Source organism: Cyprinodon variegatus, unplaced genomic scaffold, assembly GCF_000732505.1.
Source record: "Cyprinodon variegatus isolate N-32 unplaced genomic scaffold, C_variegatus-1.0 Scaffold1108, whole genome shotgun sequence".
Lineage (NCBI taxonomy): Eukaryota > Metazoa > Chordata > Actinopteri > Cyprinodontiformes > Cyprinodontidae > Cyprinodon > Cyprinodon variegatus.
This window is the reverse complement of record NW_015151561.1, coordinates 33,384-59,369: the sequence shown is the minus strand read 5'-3', so window position 1 is coordinate 59,369 and position 25,986 is coordinate 33,384. Positions and strand designations below refer to the sequence as shown.

Sequence of the window (25,986 nt, the reverse complement as noted above, 5' to 3'; positions counted from 1 at the left end):
TTACATAAAACATTGATGGGAAAATGGGCTACCTCTGCACCACCACTCTGGCAGAAAACGCTGTGGAGCCCTTTAACTGTGCTTGCAGCACCAAATCTGTATTTGATGCAGTCACAGTGGAAGAAAACCCCACACAACATGGATAATAATACCTAATCAATATTTTCTGTTAAAAATATACAGCACTTGCTGTTTTATCTCATCATTTGATTTTGATAGCTGGGGAAAATATGGCAATATATAGTGATACTGCAATATCGTGATAATATCGTATTGTGACCCAAGTATCGCGACATGTATCGAATCGCAACACTCATGCCAATACTCACCTCTACACATCAAGGTTACATACGTAATAATTAATAAAGGTTTTACCTAAGAATCCTCTGGAAAAAACAAGAAGATGTAATAATGAAACATCTGTTTCTTTTTCCAGTTCAAATAGATAAAAAGGCACTAAAGCAGGTGGATGGAAATGGAATACCTGGTATGTCCATGAAATCATCCATGCTGGGCTGCAGTGGAGTCAGGCCTGGCTGGATCATGTCAGCATTGCTTGTGTATGCTGAGAGAAAAGCATAATAGGCATTTATTATTAAAGGAACATGTCTTATTTTGACAGGATATTAGTTTTCAGTCGATAATTTAACAATAACATACCCCTCCTCACTTTTTTACAAACCTTCTTTTCACAGAAATATTGTTTATTTTATTATTAAATATTTATTGTTTCCAACATTATAATCTTAGTCAGATCTGAACTGTAGAGAAGTGCTTCTAAGAGGCAATGTGGTTGGCAGATGTGGAGAATATCAGTTGAAATAACCCAAACTTTCGGCTATGACATTATATTTCAAAACAACAGGCTACTGTCCTTCTGTGCTTCTGATATGAGATGGTACTTGGATAGCTTGGCAGCAGCACATTCAGCAACAAAGAAGAAATGGCTGCACCTTGTGACAGCAGCAAGATACTCTTGCACGGTTTTGGAAATTATTTATGAGCTAACAGGTTTCTTTAGTGTTAAAAACATTCCTATCATCTTGTATTAATAATGGGGCATTCACACAAATCAGTACATCTGTATAAAAAACACATTTGCCAGTTTGGTATGATGTGGTTAGATATTCCCCTGGTCAGGGAGAGTAATTTGAACGGCGGATGAATTCAGTTCACGGGAAAAAGGCTCTGCTGGTGTGATATCTGGAGCTAAGGAACTACAGTGGGGAGAACAGAGGAGTTCGACGGGCAGTGAAAGTACCAGAGCATTAAGTGCCAGAGCGGTGAGAGGCGGTGATGGCTGGCTGTCGTTTGCCTACAAGCTACGGAAGGATGGTGAAAATGAACAGCTTTTTTAAATCCGACCTAAAAACCTAAGAGTACTCCCTACTTCTTCCTTTGTAAAAATTATTTTCTCTATCTTCGAGTTTGATTGAAAAAAAGCTAATTATCTGCTATGCTTCACCTTAAATCACAGCCAAAACTAGCCTCTGACGATTTTTTTTGTGACGCAAGAAGACACAAAAGTTCAGATGATCAAATCATTGCAGATTTCTCCGCTGCAGTGGCGCTCTTGCTTTACTGTATTCCCCAACAATAGCAGTCTTTCACCGTCACAACTGTTAAGTTTCTGGCCTGTATACTGGTATGTTTACTTTCATCATTCCTTTTTGGCCTGGTTACTTATTTGGTCTTGCTGTTCTCCTCCTCATTCTAATTACTCATTTCTCCCACCTGCCACCATAAGTAGGCATTTGACCAGTTGGCAGTGCCAGATTTTCTGAAAAGCCATGATGAGTAAGCATCCAGCCTTCCATTTCTGCCTGATTGTCTGATCTTGACCTTGTTTTTGCCTTCTGGATTGCTCTGGTTTGCCCCTGAATGAGCTCACGTCGGCCTCTGTTTTCTGGACATCCACCCTGCTTCTGTTCCCTGGATTTTGTCTCCTGCTAAAACCCTGTATTGGACTGAATTCCCATGCTCTGTCCCTTGCCTGACTCTCTAGTTGTGCTTACTATATCTCCCTCTTGATTATCACGACTCTGTGTGTCTCTGGCTCTGACCCTGATTCTGCCTCCGGACCTACGAGCCCTCCCAGCCTCTTGTTTAAACCCATCAGGTTTGTCGACTTTTGGATGCTGGACGGATCTGGGCAGCAGTCCCCATCTGCAAAAACCCAATTCTTCGCATGACCAACTGCTGTATGGCCTTGAACCTTTTTGTTGCAAGGACACAGTGTTCTCCCAGCATGCAGCTCCACCCATTACTCCTATGGGTAAGTGTACTAAACAAAACAAAACCAGGTACAAATAAACCAGATGATATATCCCACTGTGACTCTATGAGCAGATCAATGGAAAACATGTTGATGCTCTGCACTTAATTGGATTTATGTTTGAAAAAAATAATTAAAAGGGCTCCGATGCTTTTTGAGGGTGTGGAGAACTCACTGTTGTGTCGGTCGCTGGTCCAGGGACAGGGTTTCTGTGTCATCGTGAACAGAGTGTCGGAGATATCAGAGAGGAGGCAATCCAGGTCAAACATGTGAGCTTCCACTGGAGCAACTTCAGGTTGGTGATAGGAATGACTGGCAAATCTGTCCAGCTTGGCCTGGCTGTTCTGACCCTGGAATGTAGACATAAACTTAAAACATTTCCAAGTGTGATAGCAAGTAGCAGAGAAATTTCTCAGACATGCATCAAAGATGGGCTCAAGATTCAATAAAATGTCAGAGATAAAAGGTTACTTGAATGCCCATAAAAATACCAACGAACCACCATATTCTGGAAAGTAAACTCACAGGAAATGCAGCTCATGACTCGGTCCGTTTCCCTTTGCACACAGCGCTTTTTTGCACCCAGATATTCTGTGTCATCTTCACCGACCAACCCAGATCTGGAGCCTCTCTTATAGGGAAGCCCAGATAGAGACGGAAGCTGCTTTGATTACGTTTGAGGAAACGACATCCCCTCTGAGAAGATTGTTTAGTTTTGCATGCATATCTGTGTGTTTGCTGTCCAGAGCCATTATGAAAAAATAGGGAAAACATTTTACTCTCATTGTCAAAAAAAACACAAACCCCCAAACAGATTCTCATTATGTCGTTTCATTTTGACGTCTCAACTTTTCAAAAACAGCAGCAGCCTTTTGTCCCTGACCTGATTCTGGGAGATGCACACACGTGCAAACAGGAAGACCTGAGGGCCTGGCTAAGCAAACTGTGCTTGGTTGAGTGGGGATAACACACATAAATCTCCAAATCTCCCACCTCTGATGCCACATGTTGACATGTTTTGGGTTCCCTACATCTGAGTGGTGATTCAAAAATATGAGCAAAATCCAAAAAGAAGAAACGAGGGAAAGAAAATAAAGAAATTAACTCTAATATTTGAATTTGAACATTATCCATCTTTAATAAGACATGGATGCCTTAATTACTCAAAACAATACCATTACAGCTAAACCAATTGCCTTTAGTTTAATTGGATTTTGAGGATTTGATTTATTACTGACAAAATCTGATTTATTTTAAAGATTATTTTTATGCTCTAGTGGCCCTTATTTTGTTAGTTTTGAAAATATGTACAGGAAAGTGGATTATAAGAGAGGACCTGAATTCGAACCGTCAACAGCTGCTATATGGGTCATGGGCTCCACCTCCATACCATAGCAGCAGCCCTGATTTACAGTTTATAAAACCTCTAACTCAGTCTCAAGTTGTAAAGTTGACACCTTAAGTGATTTTTGTGAGTAACTTCTGATTTGGTAAAAAAAAAGTCTGACTCACTTGAGCCAAAACTGAAGTCATAAAACAAGATTTAAAATGTTCTTAAAACAAGGAAGTGCACAAACTCAAATTCTGACCATCCATCCATCCATTATCTGACACGCTTGTCCTGAGAGGGGTCACGAGGGGTGCTGGTGCCTATGTCCAGCAGTCAATGGGCGAGAGGAGGGGTACACCCTGGACAGAACGCCAGTCCATCGCAGGTCAACACAGAGACATACAGGAAAACCCTTCACAGACACACTCACACCTAAGGAGAATTTAGACAAGTCAATTAACCTGACAGTCATGTCTTTGGACTGTGGGAGACAGTCGGAGTACTCTGTTCCAACACCAGCTTCAGGCCTGGGGGGAGGGCAACATCCTTGTTCTCATTCTGCAGCTCATGCAATATAAGTAAAAAATAATCATTAATGTACTCCACAGAGGCCAGAGAGCCTGAAAACTAATTGCCTTCATTACTTTTGTGAGTTTTTCAGGTTGAATTATCAGTATGTGGCACTGCTCAGGTGTTTTGAGAGTCCAGGTTTCTCTGATGTTGAGCTTCAGCTCTTCTGCATTGTATGGTCTGGCATATTGCATCCTCCTTTCTAGCACTATAAAGCCATACATTTTCTACTAGGTGTTAAGCACAGGTCATGTTGCTTGCCAATTAGGAAAAGGAATATGATGATCCTTAAACCAGGTACTGGTAGCTTGGCACTGTGTTCAGTTGACTAGTCCTGTTGGAAAATGAAATCTGCATCTTTATAAAGTTGGTGACCTTGGACCTCAGAAAACCCAGCAAACCAACAGTAGGAGATTACGTGGCAACCCAAGCCATTACTGACTAAACAACTCATCAACATTTCAGGCCTTTGTCTTTAGCCCAGTTGAGATGTTGTCACTTGTTCAAGAGCAGCTTGACACAAGGGACGCAAAAGGAAACCCACATTTTGCATACATCTGTGCATTATAGGCTGAAGCATGGACTCTAACTGTAGTCTACTCTTTGTGCATATCCCCTTCATTTTTAATTGGTTTTGTATCACAATACTCTACAGGGAGCTGTTATCCCATTGCTTGTACATTGCTTACGTTCACCTCTCTATTAGTGTAAATGGACAGAGAATTCTGTGAACAGCAAGCCTCTTTTATAACGACCTTATGCGTCTCACCCTCCTTGTCCAAGGTTTCAGTGCTCGACTGGTAGACAGCTGTCAAGTCAGCTGACTTCAACAGCCTTCTGCAGCATTTAGAACCACAGTGAGAGACATTTCAAAGGCGTTGCAGGTTTGGGAGTTGATAAGTTGATTGTTAACGTGTGGCACAAGGCTCTTCAAAATTGAACCTTTAAGCTATATTCAAATTTTTATGAGATTCTGAATTTGGGTCTTTTATCAGTTGTCAGCTGTAATCGTCTAAATTAAAACAATTACAACATATCAGTCTGTTTTTGAGTGGATGTGCTCTCTTCATCCTCTGGCATGGGAGCTGGCTCGGAGCTCGTCTGCCTGGCTGTGTGTTTCCTGGACGGGGCCGCCTTTTACAGCTGCTTTTTGTGTCTCTGCTTCTGTCTCCTTGAACTCCAGTCGGCCTCGGCAGATGGCCGCTCACACTGAGCCTAGTTCTGCTGGAGGTTTCTTCCTGTAAAAGGGAGTTTTTCCTCCTCCGCTGTCGCTACAAGCATGCTTGGATTGTATTTGAGTCAATAAGTCAATGCAATCAACTGGTTTCCTTAGATAGAAAACTTTGTATCAATTTGACTGTATGATCTAGTTGAACTGTAAAGTGCATTGAGATGACGTGTGTTGTGAATTTGGCGCTATATAAATAAACTGAATTGAAATTGAATTGAATTGTTTTTACTAAACTAGTATATTAAATAAGTTTTGCTTTTTGAAAGGAATTACTGAAAAATAAACAACTTTTAAATTGAGTTCTGATTATATAACCAGTACCGTTATAGGTCTACCTTAAGATTAATTAATTTAATCTCAGATTAATCTGGTGGAGGATAGAAATTTCAATATATTTCTTCTTTTTCAGGATCCATTAGAATTTAATGAACCAACTCAGAAAGAGGTTAGATATGAGAATTATGCCACAGTGGCTTTAGGAACTGTGTAGTTTCTCTGTTCTTTATTCAGTAGAGACAGGATGTATGTATACTTTTGAGCAAGGGAGAAAAATCCCAAGTATTAGAGAACAATGCACAACAAAGGTGAATTTGAACATATTTATTATGTATTAAATATTTATTATATTTTTATTATTATTAAAGTTTGTATTTATTTATTCTATTTAATTTTTATTTATTCTATTTAATTTCATTCTTCTAAAATATACATTTTATATGAGTCTTTATTCAATTTAATTCAGTAATGAAATCATCTAAAGCTGGAAAAGGGTGCCTTCTCTGGGTTGGGGAGGATGTACTGCCCCTAGTGGAGGATTTAAACTATCTTGGGGTCTTGTTCATGAATGAGGAGGGGATGGAGCAGGAGATAAACAGGCAGATTGGTACAACATCTGCTGTAAAACAGGCAAGGTACCAGTCCCTTGTAGTGAAAGAGAGCTGAGTCAAAAGCGGACGATCTACGTTCCTACCCTTATCTATGGTCATGAGCTCGGGGTCATGACCGAAAGAATGAGAACCTGGATACAAGTGGCCAAAATGGGTTTTCTCCGTAGTGTGTCTGGGCTCTCCCTTAGAAATAAGGTGAGAAACTCAGTCACCCGGGGAGGACTCATATTAGAGCCACTGCTTGGGATTCCCCCAGATGAGCTGGCTCAAGTGTCTTGGCAGAAGTCATCTGGGCCTCCCTACTGAAGATGCTACACCAACGACCCGACCCTGGATAAGCAGAAGATGAATGGATGGATGGATAGATTAAATACTTAGGTTTTCAGTGTCTTTATCCTTGTAAGTAAAGGTCCAGCAGGTTATATCTTGGTTTGGTTTTCGGTTAATTATGGCTTGCTTTATTCTTTTGTTTTTGCCGGTTAGGGTTTGCCATATTATTTCTGTTTTTACAGCTGTTTTCTAGTTAGTTTCTCTCTATTTGTTGTTTTTTCTTTGTTTTTATGCTGTATTTTGCTTTCTCCAGTAATCATTGCTGAACTTTTGGTTTTCTTTGTTTCTTCCTTGAATGTTTATCACCCAGAACACCCTCCCCTTAGCCAGAGCCAACTGTTATTTTGTAGACTCAGTTCACCTGTGTCCCCTTATTCACTTATTGCTTTCCGCTGTTTTCTCCATAACCTTCTGCTTGCCCTAAATATTCATTAGGATTAATGACTTGGGGAGTCAACAAGAGAAGAATAGGCGATGTTTACCTCTGTGATTTGGATATACTAACTTTAGCTAAGTATTTCAGGCTGCACAATTGTCATAAACTGGTATGGCACATAATGGCAGCTCAGGTAAATAATAAAGACGGAGATTAGACAAGAGTTTGGAATTTGGAAAGAGAGAGGTAGATGTTGTGTTGCTCCCCTTAGTATTACCAGTAAACATTATTACCCAACACATAAAGCACAGCAGACCACTTCTTGCTGGATCAGTAGGTGATTTATTTTCAAACTAACAGTCCTATAGTTACATGGAACATTCCTATGACCTAGTGGCAGTCTGCCCTCTGGCGGTAATTACTGGTATGGTTCAAACATAACATCTTCTCCCTACTAAGACTTGTTGTCAATAACAAACAATTACAAAGTTACAGTTTTAAACTACATATGGTTACATAACATACAACACTACAGCAGTATATTTCCCATTAAACCACATAAGGTTATATAATAAATACATACCTGAGATAATTTTTTTCTTTCCATATCAATAAAATTAATAGGAAAGAAGCAAGTATACATTACTTAACATTCTTCAATATTCTTTTTTTTTTTAAGTTCACTGATCTCCATAACATGTGAGCCTCACTGGATATCGTCATACAGTCCCTGTTGTGTCTGATTGACCTGGGTGTGTATTTTCTGTGGACAGTGGGGTCTTTGGTGTTTTGCTGGTGCATGTGGTGTGTGTGTGTAATTGTATCAGTATCCTCCTTCTGTTGAGGAGTATTTGTGTCAGGTGTGGTACCACGTGTGGTTGTCTGTTATAGTTACAATGGAAAACTCAGACTCTGGTGGATCTGGCTTGGGCTAAGTCAGAATCTGGTCCACATAAAGCTTCCAGACCCCTTGTGTTCACACATTTGCATTGAAAGACACTGGTCCAGTCTTCTCGATCACCTCAGCTGGCATCCACTTATCCTCCTCCTCCTATAATCACGCACAAGTAATGGCTCACCAACTGCAAACTGTCTCTGTTTGGAGTAGCAGGCGTTGTTGTTGTTGTTGAGCCTCCTGCGACTGATGCACTAATCCAGCCACACTGGGTTTCAGGAAATCCAGTCATGAACGCAGCTTGCGTCCCTGGTTTTTTCATGAGGGGTGTTGTGGTAGGTCAGAAGGAAGGTATCTAGACGCTGTTGCCCTGGTGTAGTTCCTCTGGAAGACGTTGATAATGCGGCACAGGTATTCCACGCACTCCTGGAAGAAGAGACATTTCTATTGCTTGAGGTGCAGGCTGTACTCCTCTAGCCTGCTGCGTAATGCATCCAGGATTTTCAGATGTGTCTGCGCATCAGTACCACTGACAAGTATGTCGTTCAGGTAGCAGTGTGTGTCCAAGGAGTACCTGGTCCATGGCCTTTTGGAACGAGGTGAGCGTTGAAGCTACACCAAATGGCAAGGGGTTGAAGGTGAAGAGTCCTTTCTGCATTGAGATTGTCAGCAGCTTCCTGGAGCTCTCTTCTACTTCCATCTGCAGATATGCATTGGAAAGATCCAGCTTACGGAAGTGTTGACCACCAGCGAGGGAAGCAAAGAAGTCTTCAATGCGTGGAATAGGATACTTGTCGATGTACAGAGCTTGGTTGAGGGTGACTTTGAAATCCCCACAGAGTCTCATGGTGCCGTCCTTTTTGCTCACGGGCACCACTGGCGTCGCCCAGTCATTGTGTGCAACAGGTGAGATGACACCAAGCTTAGTTCAGCTCGGCTTTGACTCGCGGCCGGAGGGCATATGGCACGTTTCGTGCTGGGCAGAACTTGGGTACACTATTTGGTCTGAGAGTGAGCCTGGCTTTCACTCTTATCATGGTGCCTAACTGATCGGAGAAAATAGCAGAGTGTCTCTTTAACACACTCTCTAAGCTGTCTGTCTGTGTGTGCTCAATTGCATGTACAGTCTTAAAGTCTCTCCAATTCAGACGAATAGCTCTCAGCCACCCTCTGCCAAACAATGGTGGAGCATCCACCTTCACCAAAGTCTCTCCTGTGAACGTTTTTAGCATGATATTGGTGGGTTGCAGTGGGAGCTTGTGTAGCTTTCATTTGTACAGTTCATAAGGAATCAATCACACTGCAGCCCCTGTATCCAATTCCATCTCCATTTTTTTCCATTGACTTTTGGCATTATTGATATGAGTGAATATGTCCCTTTCTCTGACACTGCATACAGTCCCAAGTCACTGTCACGGTCTGATTTAGTGCATTCACTTTCACTTTTATTTAGCTCAATGTGATGTATCTTTTTCTTTCGATCATTCACACTGCATTTGTGTGGCTTTTCAGTTAAGACTTTCCCTCTTTGTGTTTACGTTCTCTTTTGTGACTGCTTTTTGATTTTTTCCATACACATTTGTTTTGTGTGGCCCTTCCTCCCGCACTTGTGACAAGCGTAGCCTTTCTACCAGCAGTCATCATCATTATGATTTTCCTTCCCACATCGGCCTCATTTTTCACCATGCGAAAACACTACATTCACTTTCAGGGAATTACTCAACTGCTGTACGTCGTGTGCTGCTGTCTCTGCTGACACTGCAACTTCCACTGCTTTCTTGAACGTGAGTTTATCGTTAGTCAAAAGACGTTTCTGTACAGCACTTTATTCCGCAAACAAAATGATCTCTCAGAACATCCTCTAGGTAAACTCCAAATTCACAGTGTTCTGATAGCTTCTTGAGCTCTGCTACATACTGTGCTATCGTTTTTCCTTCACCCTGGTTATGCTTGTGGAACCTAAAACCTTTTCAGCGTAAGTCTTATTGACAGATGTCACGGGAGCCACTTAACTATGAAGCAGTCCATACGTTTGAGATCTCATAACACTGAATAGTATGGAACCCTTGTTAGCCTCAGGAATGTCACTAGTCACCACATAATGCTCAAAACGTTCATTATACGTTGCCCATTGCTCAATAGACTCATCGTAACTGTCCATATGAGGCAAGAAGAAAAATAGACTTTATAACACCATAGACAAGAAAATATAAAATAAGTAAGCATGTGAATTCAAATGGTTTTCAGAGCCAATTTTACAAAAAATAAATGAAAATGGGATATAAATAAGCCTCCCAGTCAAGCTTTAAATTTAAGGAAGAATCACAAGTAAGGTGGAGGCCAACACAGGGTTAAGTATGGATGATGTGAGGTGAGAAAAAAATATAGGCTATGAAGAATCAGTAAGGAGAGTTCAAGGACAAGAGGAACAAATTATCCAGAGAAAAAAGTTCCAAAGCAAAGTAGAAACAGGAGAAAATTTCCCACTTTAGCAGCACCAGATTGTGGTCGGCATGGAGGAGGGGGTGTATAAATGTAACTTCTACATAAGCACAGTAAAGAAGCACCTCACCAAGAATTATTATTTCACATTGGCTACAGACGTTATTCTGTAATAAACGAAAAGGCTAAAAAATATAGACCTAATTAAAATATTTACTTTGGTATATTCAAGTAGCCTTTCAATTATTATTGATCATTAAAGGGTAATGATAAATAATAACAACAGCATAAGTAACAGCAGAATATGAGTCACCTGTTGATGCAGCACCATTAACGCACATAGGTAAGATGTGTGTTAACCATCTCTGCATCTTCTAGATGATCTTAAGCATTCGATTTTCTGGCAGCCGTTCTATCATGGCTATAGTCACTTTCGGACACAGCCACAGACCGGGAAAGGCCCAGGGTCTTCAGTTCTGCTTCTGTTTAAGATTGTGAATTTCAATGTTTGTCAAACTCTGTCTTCACCCTCACTAGCCACCAGGGCTTTGGGGATGGATGCCTGACTATGTTAAGTTAAATGATTCTCCAAGCCTTCAACAAGATGACCACGCCGACTTTAGTATTTCCCTTGTGCAATAAGTTTTTTTTTTGTTTTTTTTTTATAAATGATGAATAACCAAGGGAGTTTGTCTCTAAGAATTTAGCCAGACCTTAAATTTTCAGCAAAAATAATAAATGCACCAACTTTAAGGAATGGAGGCACTAGCATAATGCTGTGGGTTTGTTTCGCTGGTGCACCATCTGGTGCATAGTGGTCACTGTAGTGGACAGCTACTACAAAATAAATATCTCTTTAATTCTATGGTTTCTATAGTGAAACTGCATATTAGTGTCTAGAACGCTCTCTGCTGCCCCACTCCATTGAGGTCATTTTAGTGGTCAGTCATTGTAACTGCAAGTAAATTTAATCTGAATCCAAGATGGCCAACAAACACAACCCCTGTCGACCAGTGCTGGCAAATTCTCTCAATCCACTTATTGTAAAAGAGCCCAACAGGTAAAAAAAAATATAATGATTTACAGTAACACCTAAGGAAGGATATTATCAATTAAAAATATATATTTTTTTGTTTAATTTGTAGCAAATTACGATTAACCATGTGTCCAATGAAGTGGACGTCATGCATCAGGCATTAAATTTTTTTCAACATAAGTCATATATTGCTTTTTCTGTGTATTGTAATGGTTTTGCTAATAATTCAGTGTTTTAATGTTATACATATAAGCTATTCATTTAAAATTTACATTTTAGTGTATTTTGTGTGTACTTTCTGCAGATTAGCTGTAGTTTGTGTGACTGTTTTGAATTGAAAAAGCTTCCTGGATGGGAAGCGAAATGTCTTCAAACTTGGAAAATAAAGTCCAGTGGATTGTTTTTTTTAACTTTTGTTTTACCTTTCTTGAAATGACTATACCAATGATTTATATTTTAGACTTCAAACACAGTGAAGAATAAGGTGCCCAACAGGAAAGTGAGGGTGATGAGGGCCAGGAAACAGAGGAAGGTCAGCATGATCAGGACGCTGAGGATGATGGGCACAGGGCACCTGACCGTACTGAAGCCCATAAATATATCTGGAAAATCCAAAACAATGACTTTGATGGAGACTTGCCTTCTTTTCTAGGAGAGTGTAAATTCATTGAATGTGGAGGGAAGAGATCCTATGGATTGTTTCAGACATCTGTTTCCAGCTCATCTGATTGATGACATAGTGCAAAACACCAACTTGTATGCTCTTCAGAAAGGGAAAGGATATCTGACAGGAGATGAAATGCAAACATTTTTAGGGATCAACTTGATCATGGGGTACATTCGGTATTGAAGGGCAGTAATGTACTTGTCAAGTGAAGATGGACTACGAATTAAAATAATTGGTAATGCCATGTCTGTGAACAGATATGAGCAAATCCTAAGGTACCTCCACTTTGTAAATAACTTTGCTTACCGCCCAGCAAACACATATAGGCTCCCCATTATAAGACCCTTCCTAAGTACACTTCAGGAGACATTCGAGGCAGCAGCAGATCCTGAGGAATTTCAGTCGCTTTAGTCAGCTATGAGTGTCATTGGTTTCCTTATTCAGTTCTAAACATTGTGCCTATATATTGTAAAAAAATTAAACAAAACATGTGGAAATATTTTTCAAAGCATTAAATGAATCAATGGTCTGCATTTTTTACAACAAAATACTAGATCATTATTTTTTTTTATAAATTCATAATATTTTATATTGAGTTCTCATGTGCGCATAGTCCACTCCAGTGGACATATCTGTAACTTCATGAAACAACAATATTTTTGGGAAAAAAAGTTAAACATTTTTTTCAATGTCCTAAGAATAAGAAAAACCCTTGAGAAAAAATTGTGATCAAGGCTTTCATAATTCATGCATCAGAGGGATTTATTAAGGAATGGAGGCGCTAGCACAATGCTGTGGGTTTGTTTCGCTGGTGCATCACAAGGAGTGGATGCGTGAATAATTACAAGATATATCAGGTCTGCATAGAGGATCATCGTAGGAGTGAGCTTCCCTCCAAAGAGGATGAGGTTAGGAGAAGGGAAGTAAACATCTCTGCAGACCACACATATCCTGGACACAAAACATTTAAACCTTTACATCAACTGGGAGCATTTCAGAAAGCCGTTTACAAAAACTAGCCATAAGGGATAGTTCCTCTGTGCAGACTCTCTGTAAGCACACAGTAACATTCATATTTGCACCAATGCTACAAACCATGTCTTCCTTCTTTAAAAAAAAAATATGTATATACCTCTCACAAATACTGTCATTTTCCTTTTTGTATATTTCTACTTTAAATATCTTTAAGGAGAGTCAGATAAAACTCACAAAATGAGTGATAATTCTTTTCCTTTCTGGTTCTGCTTCAAAGCCACCAAGCAAAGTATCAGATTTTTTTTATCATTTGGAACGAAGAAACATGAAAAATGAAAAACAATTTCTGGAAATAATGATTGCACTGATCGTCAAACAGATTTGGGGTTAAGTCGGACAGACGTAACGACGACTGTCAAACCTGAATTTGATTAAAAACAAACCCTTTTATCTGGCTTGTGTGTTTTTCCACACGCTCGAGTCAAGTTGTTTCAAGGAAGGCCAGATAACACAGAGGAGCATAAAGACCCAGTTTAGCGATCTTTGACCTCCTGCTGATGTGTTCCGTTTTAAGTGCCACAAAGAGCATGATAACATGGATGGCTGGAGACAGAGTCATTACTGCAGGGTTCTTATTCTTAATTTTTAACTCGTGCCGTGGGCAGTGTGTGTGTGTGTGTGTGTGAGAGTGTGTGTGTGTGTGTGAGTGTGTGTGTATGTGTGTGTGTGTGTGTGTGTGTGTGAGCGTGTGTTTGTGAGTGGGGGTGGGGGTTAGGCTTTCAGCCCATAAGGAAGCTTGTATTATTTTCTGCCTCATTGAGTATGTATGCTATAAAAAGTGTGCATATATGTCTGAATTGTAATAAATGTGCATTTGATAATAAATGTGAATAACTTCAAGATATGGTTCTTGTCAGCTCTTCAAGAAACGTCACATTAATTGTTTCATCTGTGAGACTACATATTTAAAAGCTACAAATAAAAACTTGCAATTTTGCCAAAAATGCATGTAAAAATAACAAGTTTACAACTATGATTAAAAATCTGCTGATATAGCTGTTAGCACTTCTAAACAGATGGCGCTAGTAATGCACCAGAAGTTGAGCCCCAACCGGCATTAAACAAGAAGAAGGTGAAGAAGACGCAAAACCGAAACGAGGATCAAATCTAATACTGCACATTTAATGTAAATACATTTCAGCTAATAAATAAAATTACATTGGTTCTGTTTTCATCTTTTTTCTTTTTTTCATTTAAAGCTGGTGTGCGTACAACCTTCAGGTGCATCACCATCACAAGTGGTAAGGACTGCTCAGAAATCTATGATTCCTAATCCTGAATGTGTTATTGATGCTCATAAATCTGTGATTCCTACTCATAAATGTCTTTGTACTCATAAACCTGAGATTCCTAATTTTACATTTGTGATCTGCACTCTCTAATTTGTGATCTTTAAAAGTAAATTTGAGATTTGTACTCATAAATGTATGATTCCTATTCCTGGACATGTGATTTGGACTTCTCCTTTTGCAAAGCTGTAGCTTCAGAACTTTCTCACAGATAAAACAGCTGCTGTCATGTTTAGGTGATGGTTGAAAACAGTGAACAAATACAAAGCTTAAATTCATTCACAATTAGTTGACTTATATTTATGAATCCAAACACTTAAGCATGTGTTTATAATCACAGTTATCTTACCCCATCAGACGGTTATATTTTCAGCAGGACTGTCATTCATGAGCCCCTCCCCCTACTTCACTACTACTTCTCTGACACACAAATACGCTTCTGGGTTTTTGCCATTCTATGGCGTCACTAGCAAACCAAACTGTACCACTGCTGCTTATATCTAATAGGGCACTATGGCATATAGGCAACATAAAAAAGACATAAAATTTTGAAGCTGTTTCACTTAAATTGAGATTAAAACCCTCTAAAAATGCACAAGAGCTGAGAGCTCATGGTAATCAGTGTGCCAATTGCTTATGAATGTCACGCTATGACGCATGGCTTAGGTGGTTTTGCCCTTGTTTACTCCTTTTTTTCACCCCTCATCTAGTTAACAGGAGAGTCAGTCCTACTGTTCTTACAATGCATTCAGAGGTGAATAATGATAAGCAGGTCAGCAGCCCAAACAAGGCAGATCAGATCAGTCGAAAGGATTTAGCCTCCGATGGACAAAATCAGTGTACTTCCAAAACAAGCACAAAGAGGCTCTGTAGGAAACATTTAAAAGATGACTTGTCAGAAAGCCTTACCTCTTGCAGCATTGACAGAATATCATCCTTCTTCCTTTGGAGCTGCAAAACCCAAACAGAGAGGTGATACAGCTTAATTCAGAAGTAATATGTTTAAAATAAGAGAAAGTGAATCAATATGTCAAAAAATGACAATGGGGAACCAATATGGAGTAAAACATCATATTAGCCTTGTTCAGCTCAGTTAATTTATATATAGACAATTCTCGACACATTTCATCACAACGCACTCTTTTTTTCATAACAGGAAACACTGCAGACTAGATCCAGTCATCGACTTTATAGAAGTATATCGTTCAGGATTAACATGTGGCGACAGCAGACATTCACTTGCTTGATGTAGTTGATGATGCGCAGACAGGCAGGGTATGCAGGAAATTTTGTTCCAAAAGAGCAGGTTTTATAGATGAAAATGTAAAAGCTAAAAGTGAAACTTTGAAGAAATTCTTCATGAAACAGAAATGTTTTGAGAGTAACTGCTGTTTACAAATATATATATTTTTTAGATTTCATATTTTCAATTTTTTTCTGATTTGTATTTTCAAATTGAATCTTAAAAAATGCATTCTTCCTTAAATTGTTTTCTTCCCTTCGAGCCCAATAAAAATGACAGTTTTTATTGGGACTTGAAGGGAAACCTCCATGCAGATCGATAGAAATGGATCTTCTGACCCCAGAAGGGAAGAGAATGTGATTGCCCTGAAAAGCAATTTAAAGAAAAAAAACTGAAATATATGAAACTCAGTCTCAAAAAAAACAAAGATTAAAAATAAATGTTGAAAAAATAATAAGAGAGAGCAGCTTAACCGGATGATGAAACAGTCCTTCTATGGCTAAATTAAAACGACCTTTCTAAAAGCCACCTACAAACATCTTAAGAGGAGTCATTATTTCATCCTTTGTCAACATTATTTTGAATAAATAAAGCTCATCTCTGCTCATCTCTACTAAAATCATGATTAATTCAGAATAGTTTCTCATCTGTGAATTTCTAATACTACAATGTACATGAGAAGGCAGTTGAAGACTTTATGGAGTTGATGTTGTGATCAGTGCGATCAGCAGATACTGATTTTTGTTATTGGTGATCAGCTCCTAAAATCTAGCATTTATAAAAAAAATATTTGCAAAAATCATTGTAAAAAAGCAATATCTGAGGAAATAGAAAAGGTACTCTCAAAACCTTTTTTTGGTTATGACATTTTTCAAAGTTTTATTTATGGATTGTGTTTTTCCACATTTTTATTCACAAAAAAGGGTTTTTTGCTTGCAATAACAATGGAACAAAGTTTACTCCATATATGCATATCAATTTAAACTTTACAAATCTATTAGTTTTCAATTCTTGAGATCAAATCTTTGGATCTTAAATTGGATTGCGGGTATTCAAAACATTTTTCTAGCTGAATAACATTTGATGCTACATATTAAAGAAAGTATTATGGAGCCTAGACGGAAGGTCAACTGAAGAAACTCATTTGCTTTTCATGCATCCACCTGCGCACAGCCAATCATCTTTGAACCACGCCTCCACGAAAGCCAATCGGCATCCAAAGTTCATATTAAAAGGCCTCCGATATGCACCTGTCTGCTCCTGTGCGTGGGCGGCGGAAGCGCTGTGACTTAATTCAGATGACACCATTTCAATCCACCTCCAGCCCCTCCTCCACCTTCGTAGCTGAAGCTTCATCAGAGTGTCATTCCTCCCGGACTCTCACTGTGTTCCCTGTCTCATCTTAACCGGTCCAGCAGAAGACCGCAATGTTGGGCCTGGTTCTGCCAGAGGTTTCTTCCCAACGGGGAGTTTTTCCTCTCCACTGTCGCTTCATGCTTGCTCATCATGGACGGGTTCTCTCAACCTGTGTTATCCAAACTGGACTTCCATTTTCCAGGTCCAAACACCTGAGTAAGGCTCACGCAGTCCAATGGATCTCACCATAAAGCTCAGCATACCGTCTCGCTAACCAGCAGTCTACAGACTGACCAACTTCATCTATCTCCTCTCCACCACCAGTTTCAGGTCTGGGGGGAAACATCCCTATTCTTTGCTCCTGTTCATGCATATCTCTCAATATTAAGTGCTATGTTTCCTGCCGAGGTCTGATTGCCAAAGACAAAGAAATTGTATCAATAAATTTCTCCTAATTGTCTTTTCCCTTTGTGTTAGTTTTTCAGATTAAAATAACATTCAACAGAAAATAATACAGTAATGGTGGTTAATGATAGCCAGAAGGATAAGGTAAAATCAGTTTTTTGTTTTTTTCATGGTCTTTGGTTACAGGAATTGATTTTTTTTAATTAATATGAGAATTGATTCACAAACAAAGAACCACTGATCCAGGAACATTCTTGAAATTCTCACGTTGAAGAATTTAACAGTTAAATAGCTTCCTAGGTCTTCATCTCTTTTGTTCTGTTTTCTATCCATTTCTTATTTTTTTTATGATGCTACATATTAAAGTTTCTTCATTTATAGCTGAAACACATAAAATGAAAAAATTTGGGCGCAACTAAGTAAAGTCACTGTTGACTTTTAACATTATGACATAATGTCGATCTCTACAGTCCCTAGTTTATTAGCTCTGAGCTGCAATAGCAAAAAGATGTCTGCCTAGTGACCCGCTACTATGTCGTTATAAATAGTAGTTCTAAGGCAAAGCATTCATGAAGGTTGAGACTTTCAATTTGTACATAAAAATAAATTAAATTTGTGTATAATATTTGGAATTTCTGTCAGTAAATCCATGTAATTATTACACACTGGAGCTTTAACCTGCTAACTGCCACATCTAAATTATAAAAAGTTAGAAAAAGCATAAATTAAATCAGCTGCTGTCCTTTAAACCTTTGGAAGGGTCTAGGCTTCCATATAATGTTGGAGGATAGTGACCTCACTGTGGGGGTACATTTGGAAGCACCACATGGGAACTATGGACGGGACAGGAGAGTTAACAAGTAGAATTGAATAACATTATATCTTAAAACAAATAAAAACAAGATAAGTCATCAATATATGTACCTCCCTTGATAACACACTGAATATTTAATTATGTCTCCATGAGACCAGGCAAGAATTCACTCCCTCGATAAGGTACAGTAAACTGACCATTTGAATTTCCAGTCCAAATATATGGATTCATTCTCACCCTTTTTTTATAATAAATCCTCCACTTGTGATACTCCTTAATCACCACTTCAATCCGCCTCTTCCAGTAGCTGCCTTCCAAAATTATTGCCTGTTAATCAAAAACCAGAGAAAATCAATGTTTAGAAAAGAAGAAACTCTCAATAGGGTGATAATAGTTCAGTGACTCACCTCAGGCTTTCGATGAGCTTCTGCTTCGGAGCCTTCAAGCGGGGTGACAAACCCACACACCGGGTTTTTCCTCTTCTCCACATCTAAGGATACAGATGTTTCAGATTTATACAGTTTGCTTTAGAAGAGGGTAAAGTGGTAGATTGTCTAATACACATTTTCCTAATGCTGAAGGCATCATTTTGATGTCTAACCTCATCAGTCTAACCTGAGTGGTTTGCCACCCTTAAATCCAAAGAGGAGTTTTACCCCGAGCCCAGCTAACTTTAAGTCAGCCACATAGGAAACATGACCTTTAAATAAAACACAACTTATCATTGTTGTTGAATATCTTCTATAGGATGTTTTTCCATTTTATTGAACAAAAAAATATTGTGTTTTTTAGGTTTTAACCCCTTAACATGTATTTCAATGATATTTGATTTCTTAAGACCTCTATTTCATCACTGTAATATTTTTGTTAAAAAAAAAAAAAAGAATTACAATAAGACACACAGAGAACAAACAATCCATCATAGATTGTAAGTAAATTTCTAAGGTATAAATTTCAAATAACTTATACACTTACGTTCTATGAAATAAGTTACATTAAATATATAAAATTTTCACCAGTTATTTCAGGGCTTAGGTTTTAAAGGGTTAAAACATGGACAAAGGAATTTTTTAAAAAGGGAGAAAGGATTAGTTGTATAGGACACTGCGGGAAAAAACAAACACACAGTTACCTAGTTAACGACAAGTAATAAAGATCTAAGAATATATTTCAGCTTCAATAACTTAATTTTGTTAAGAAAAAATGGTTCAAATGTACTTTAAAAAATTTAAAATGGTATTTATGAATAAATTAAATTCTAATCCATTAGTTGAAGAAGATGATTTTATACCACGAATACAGATAGAGACACATTTGTTGGCATGCACGGCAAAATGACAGCAATAAAATCCTCGTTTATCACACGTTGTATCTGTTAAAAGACTAATGTCTAGTGTGGAACGTGCCAGATGTGCTGGTTGCTGGAGTTGTATGAGGTTTAGGAGAACATCAATAAAGTTTAGTTGAGAAATAATCTTGTCCATCTGTCTAACTTGAGAATAAGTATGAAGAACAGAGTGAAACATGGTGGCAGCGTTGAAGCCCAATTCTGAGTGAAAGGGAGACCATTTCTAACAGACATGGGCAATATGGAGTCAACAAGTCATCTCCATGTCATGTATTGGTTCTACCCAGCCACTGAAGCAGGTGAGTCCAATCTTCACCGTGAATTAACCTGTGCAGATTGGACTCACCTGGTTAATTGGCTGGGTAGAACCAATACATGACATGGAGATGACTCCACACTGCCTATGTCTGATTTCTAACAAGCATTGCTAATAGTTGCTAGCCTAGCCGAGTGGTGGGTCAAAGTCAAACGGACTTCTTGAAGAAAAGTCTGAGCCCACCACGCACATTTTTTAGAAACAGACCTCACCATGACAGGGACAGAAGAAACTATAAAACCAAAGCTGTTCACGTCATAAGGAGAGAGGAAGGAAGCTTTTGACTACGCTGGAGAGCAGGAGAACAGTTCAATTCAGTTTATTTATATGGTGCCAATTCACAATACATGTAATCTCAAGGCACTTTAAAGTTCACCTGATCATGCAGTCAGATTAATTAAAAGTTTTCTATCTAAGGAAAACCAGTTGATTGCATCGACTCATTGGACTCAAAGGCAATCCCTCACACCAAGCATGCTTATAGCAACAGTGGAGAGGAAAAACTTCCTTTTAATAGGAAGAAACCTTGAGCAGAACCAGGCTCTGTATGAGCAACCATCTGCCGAGGCCGACTGGGGTTCAAGGAGACAGAAAGGACAAGTGAGTCATGTGAAGACATAATGATGATAAAGGATGAGTATGTCAGCTAAGAGACGATAAATCAGTTGAAAGAGGCACACAATAAAAGCCAGCAACTGTATCCAGGTATGATGCTGAATAAAAAGTTGGTTGACCTTTAGATAGACCAGGAAGCTTAGGGCTGGGTATCATTCAAAAATGTTCAGTGCCGGTGCCGGTACCAATACCTTCACTTCGACACCGGTTCCTGAACGATACTTTTTTCGATACCAGTTTTATAATATCAATTCGAAGAAAAAGAAAATTAAACAACATAATAAAGCACAAATCTTGAGTTTTATTTTAAGCTCTGATTTTTCCATTTACATTTTTCCTCTTACATTAAATTTTTTTTTTCAGTTAAGAAGAACAGTTGTCAACAAGTCAGTATCTAAAATTCACTGTTACATTGTGAGGACCTTTTTACTTAGCAGTTTTTCTTTAGAAAAATTTACATGTCTGCGTTCTCAGGAGACAAACGTTGAATGGGAATCCTACTGACAGCGCACTGCCGGTATGTGGGGGTCTGAGCGGCTCCGACAGAAATAATATTGGAAGGCAGGATGGTAATCTGGATGAAGTGACTGCATTGATTAAGTTTTCATGTGGATTTTCCATCTTAAAAAAATAATAAAACTACTTTATTCTCACTGATCACGGCAAATATAGCTGCAAGGCAAATAAAGGATAGAGCAGCTCCGCCCAACGCGTGTCAGAGCCACTTTTCGACTGCGCAGCCAGAGCAGCAAAGCTGCTTCAGCCACGCGTCAGAAACTGGTACAAGCAGCAGAAAGGAAGCAGCAGACGCGATTTTGCTGCTCCTGCTGTGTCCGGTGTGAACGCAGTAGGGGTGTAAATCACATCCATCATGGCATTTCGATTCAGTATCGATTTCTTGACCCAACGATTCGATTATTTTCGATACTCAAGAATACACCACGATTTGATTAATTTTTTTTCGATTAATCGGTTATTTCTTTTTTTTATTATTATTTTTCCGCTGTATTACAGGCTAAACAAAGTTTCAAGTTTGAAATAAATCAATGAAAGCTGTAATATCGTTATGCATTTTTTTTTTTAGAAACAGCAAATAACAGAAGTAGAAAAGTTGCATCAAAAAATACTGCAAAAATACTGCAGAAAATCAGTGCAATGAGTGCAATTCAATACATCGGCTCCAGACGTCCCCGCCCCCTTGAGAGACGCTCTGATGCACCTCTCCCAAATTGTAGCTGACCGCAAACAGCGCCGCAGACAGGAGGCCAGCTTGTTTTGTTTTTATTGCCGATATTGCGGAAAACAACTCGTGAAGTTTGACCAGCTAGAAGAGCGAGGTGCGCGAGAACGCTGGGACCCTTTTTACACCTGGATCTCCGCTCTATTTTGCCCTCATGTCCCTCCGTCGTCAGACTAAACTCGCCCCCACTTCCTCGCCCCCTCGGCCGTATCTAGACCCAAAGTGTGTAGCACAGACCACGCTTCAATACTGAGCATAATTTAAAAATGTCTGTGTCAAGCTTACTGCACACACTGCTGTGAGAGTATAACCAGGAAGCGATTTAGGAGGGCAAAATATATTTAGTGCACCGCAGCACGGGAGGAAGCATTACGCCCAGGAGCAAATAGATAAAAGTAGACTGGAGGAAAAAAAATAACATGAATCGATTCTTTCTGCTCTTAAATTGTTTCCGTGCACAATGTATTGCATTGCGCAATATTGGCATCAGTCTTAATAAAGTGAAGCCACACTTTTGACCTGGGGGGTATTTTAAACGGGTTCCAGGACGCTCGAAACCAGTTCACAACAGATACACATGAACCCTGGCTGTAGGTGTGACCACCTATGTATTTTCCCTGGATGACGCAATCACGTTAAGTGTTACAGCCAATCATTGAAACTTGGCACCGAAAGACGAGGCATGTTTTGATACTCCGAAGCATTTCGGTCGGTACCATAAAAGAACCGATGTTCGCTACCCACGCCTAAGGAAGCTACATGTAATGTAATACCAATAAACCTGATGAATACAGACACACAACTGTGTGTGAATTTGTAAAGACCTGTAATGTAAACACAAAATCACAAATTTACAAGTCATAAATTTGGTAGGAAAGATCCTCAGTCATCCAGGTCATAGATCAGCAAGGAAATCCTAAAGACATGCAGCAGAACTTAACAGTGAGAAGATTAAACACAAAAACATCGCCATCCTAAGTTGCTTGAATTTCTGAAAAACTGAAGAGGATTTTCTCCAAACACAAAATCCCACTACATTTCAAACCAAGCAAGACCTTTAAACAAAGGCTAGTGCTTTCTAAGGGCAAAACCCCCAGACCTAAGATTATTGTGTGTGTGCAGTTTAAAACAGTGAGGAATGCTCTGATCTTTATATTGGAGAAACCAAAAACCTCTCCACAGACGCATGGCCCATTACACAGGGGTGGACCTGTTTACAGTTGATTTTGCATGTTTTCTAAGCCATAACAAGGCTTTTGTTGGTCTACTCTATAAAAGCCTGGAGGTAAATGCTACTCCAGACATTTTAAATTGAGAAAGCTTTCTGGGTGGGAAGCGAAACATCTTCAAATTTGGCAAAGGCCAGTGGATTGTTTTTAACTTTTTTTGGAAGAGTCATACATTTGTGCTTTTGTAGTTTTGTATGTTTGTAGTTTTGCAAAGTTGTAACTCTGGCATGTATTCAGAACTTCTAAACTTGTTTTCTTACAGATTAAGATTTGATGCCACATTTATGTATTAGCTGAACAAATACAAATCCTTAATTTATATTATTGTAGGCTGACCAAACGTCCGTATTTCCCGGACATATCCATATTTCATGTCCTGTCCCGGGCGTCCTGGTTTTTTTTAGAAAGTGAGGAAATGTCCTGATTTTTTAAATTACCTTAATTGGACCATTATATTTACAGGCACTAGGGCACTGCACACCACGCTGTGTGTGACGTAATGCCTGAGCCGCGTCAGTGCGGGCAGCCCTGTTCTTAATCAGAATATAGATTGCGTGGCTGTCAGTACGCCAACAACATGCAAAAGCGCAAATGTATGTTTACCGACGATTTACAAAAGAGTTACGGACAAACGGGAGGCCTTGTGCACAGTGTGCAAAGCAGGCACATATGTCTCGGTGTCCAATGGAGGTGCAAGGAATCTGAAAAGCCACCTGGACACCGAAAGTAAAGATAGTCTATTGATATTTTTTTTTGTTTTTTGGTACATTTTGAATAATTTTTGCTACACAAGAGGTATTTTTTGTTAATTAGCTCATTTGTTAATTTATTTTTTCCAATAGTCTACAGAACAGACATTATTTCGTTCATTGCTGAGGCTGAGTATCATCTGTTATTGGGAGTTGAGAGTTATTGTTAACTATTATTGTTAAGTGAGGGATGTTTAGATGAGACATTATTTTTTTCATTGTGCTATTCATTCATTACAGGAATTGTTAATCATTTTTGATAAATACATTTTGAATGAAATTATCGTTTGTTATTGGAGTTATTACTGTTGACTTTTACTGAAAAGCATTTTTAATAAATCAGCTGTAAATATCATGTTATTGTAGGATTACGTAGGTCTATGTTAAGTGAGCGCATGCCACAGACATCTTTATGCATGGGAACAGAGATCCCAAAGATAGGCTTTATTTTCACAGAAATCAGTGGCAGCTGGAAGAAGAAGGGAAGACAAGCAGACTCACATTGTATGAACCAAGCTCTCCATATTGCATTGTTCAGACGGATCTTATCCCTCCAAAGCAAGCGCAGACCCTTGAAAGACTTCCATTTGGGAGACACTATTTTCCCACTGTGGTAAACAGAAATAGAAAGTAACTTTAAAATAAACACTACACTGGGTGAAATATGAGTTACATTGTAGATGAACAACATCGGAAAATGAATATTAGCACCTAACAGAAAAGTTTTATTAGAATTCTGACAGGATGTTTGCCTTTTTCTTTCTAAGATCCATCTGCCTGCAAAGTGCTGAGGGGAAGGTTTCTAATGTGAGATGCTCCAGGTGTTGCTAGGAAGCCGTGCAAATCACTTTCAAGATGATTTTAATGGGATAAAATGGCTGCAAGTCACTTTTGGTCAGTTAAAAACCCAGGGGAATAACACAATTAATGTTCTATTTTGTTCAGCTGTTTTGTTGTAATTTATCTGTTTCTCATAATTATATATATATATATATATATATATATATATATATATATATATTTACTTTATCTGCAAAAGTTCCCAAAACTATGAACTGAATAACTTTTTTTTAGCGTGTCTATTTTGTTTTATGCAGCTGTGTGCCATGATAATATGAAAAGAAGCAAAAATAAAAAGTAAAGGAACACATTTCTGTGACCTTTTTCCCTTTGCCTCTGATTCTCTGTAATCTTTCCATTCCTGCCAACTGGAATCAAAGTCCAGTTTACAGTGAAGAGTTTCCAAGCTGTTGTGTAAGAGGCTGACAACATAAGCCTGGGTTAACCGCTTCAAATAGGAAATTTGTTGGAAAAGATACTTTTACGCAGTCAAGCTCAAATATTCATAATAAAGAAGAGGCTAATTTTAGTCTGCATAAAATGTGAATCTTTCAGCGAGATTTTGCTATTATAATTTAAACTACGTACTGACAACAAAGAGGTTCCGTCTGGCAGACTCAGGACTTTTTCAGCGGTAGAAATAAACCTTAAAATCTGTCAGCCGCGGTATGTTCAGCCTGTCCTCTGCAGATCCAGAACCCACCTGTAAGCCAGAGACATGCACTCGAAAAGGCGTGTCAGTGTCGGGTCGATGCTTAGGCTACCGGAGTGGTACCGGTAGGTCTGGCACCAGGTCCTGTTCACCGTGTCGAAGTCATATCTTAGAGAGCCGCCGCTCTTGTTGTGGCGCGCCGCAGAGTCGCTGTGCGGCGATGACACCATGAAGTGTCCGCTGTGGATTACTTGGGTGCGTGCGAAGGAACCGGGCGAGGGGTCTACACCCGCCGGCCGGGCAAGACCCCCATCCGGCTCCGAGTCCGACTCGGAGGAGTCGTGCAGGCGACTCCCTACGGTCGCGCACACGCTGCCGTTGCTCTCCATTACAGACGGCGGCTCTGTGGACGTCCTCCCCCGGCCGGATGGCTCTACCTGAAGGGTCTGCAGCTACCGCACACCTCTGGGTGGCAGCTGACTGCCTGAGAGGCAACTTCCTGATCTGTAAAGTCTTAAAGTTAAAGCAATGCAAGGATTAGCAAGTGACAAATACACAAAATGCTGCAGCATTATTAATGAGCTGGTACAGAAATAAGGTCTCAATCATTCTCTACAAACATAGCCATACAGTAAAACCTAAAGAAAAAGTTTATTTAGTTTAAAACTCGAAGCTTTTAATTGCTTTTCGTGGACTTCCTGATAACAAAGAGTTAAATGATCCAGCATTGAAACTGTGCCTTTAGCAGTACTTTTTGAGTTCTCAAACTTTGATTAGATTCTCTCCATTAATCTCTCCATTAATCTTTCCAAATAC

General features: G+C 39.2%; 1 protein-coding gene across 2 annotated transcripts in view; it reads right to left on the bottom strand.

Moving 5' to 3' along the window:
* Nucleotides 1-25,605, bottom strand: part of LOC107101521 (carbohydrate-responsive element-binding protein-like) — a 53,039-nt gene extending 27,434 nt beyond the window's left edge. For both annotated transcript variants that reach the window (XM_015400467.1, XM_015400468.1), the window contains exons 1-7: nt 25,222-25,605; nt 24,180-24,286; nt 18,589-18,671; nt 18,419-18,508; nt 15,273-15,314; nt 2,451-2,625; nt 485-565 (exon numbers count right to left, since the gene is read on the bottom strand). In XM_015400467.1, the coding sequence (XP_015255953.1) occupies nt 485-565; nt 2,451-2,625; nt 15,273-15,314; nt 18,419-18,508; nt 18,589-18,671; nt 24,180-24,286; nt 25,222-25,559 (916 nt within the window). In that variant the 5' untranslated portion in view covers nt 25,560-25,605. The remainder of the gene's footprint in view (nt 1-484; nt 566-2,450; nt 2,626-15,272; nt 15,315-18,418; nt 18,509-18,588; nt 18,672-24,179; nt 24,287-25,221) is intronic.
* Nucleotides 25,606-25,986: the final 381 nt, after the last annotated feature.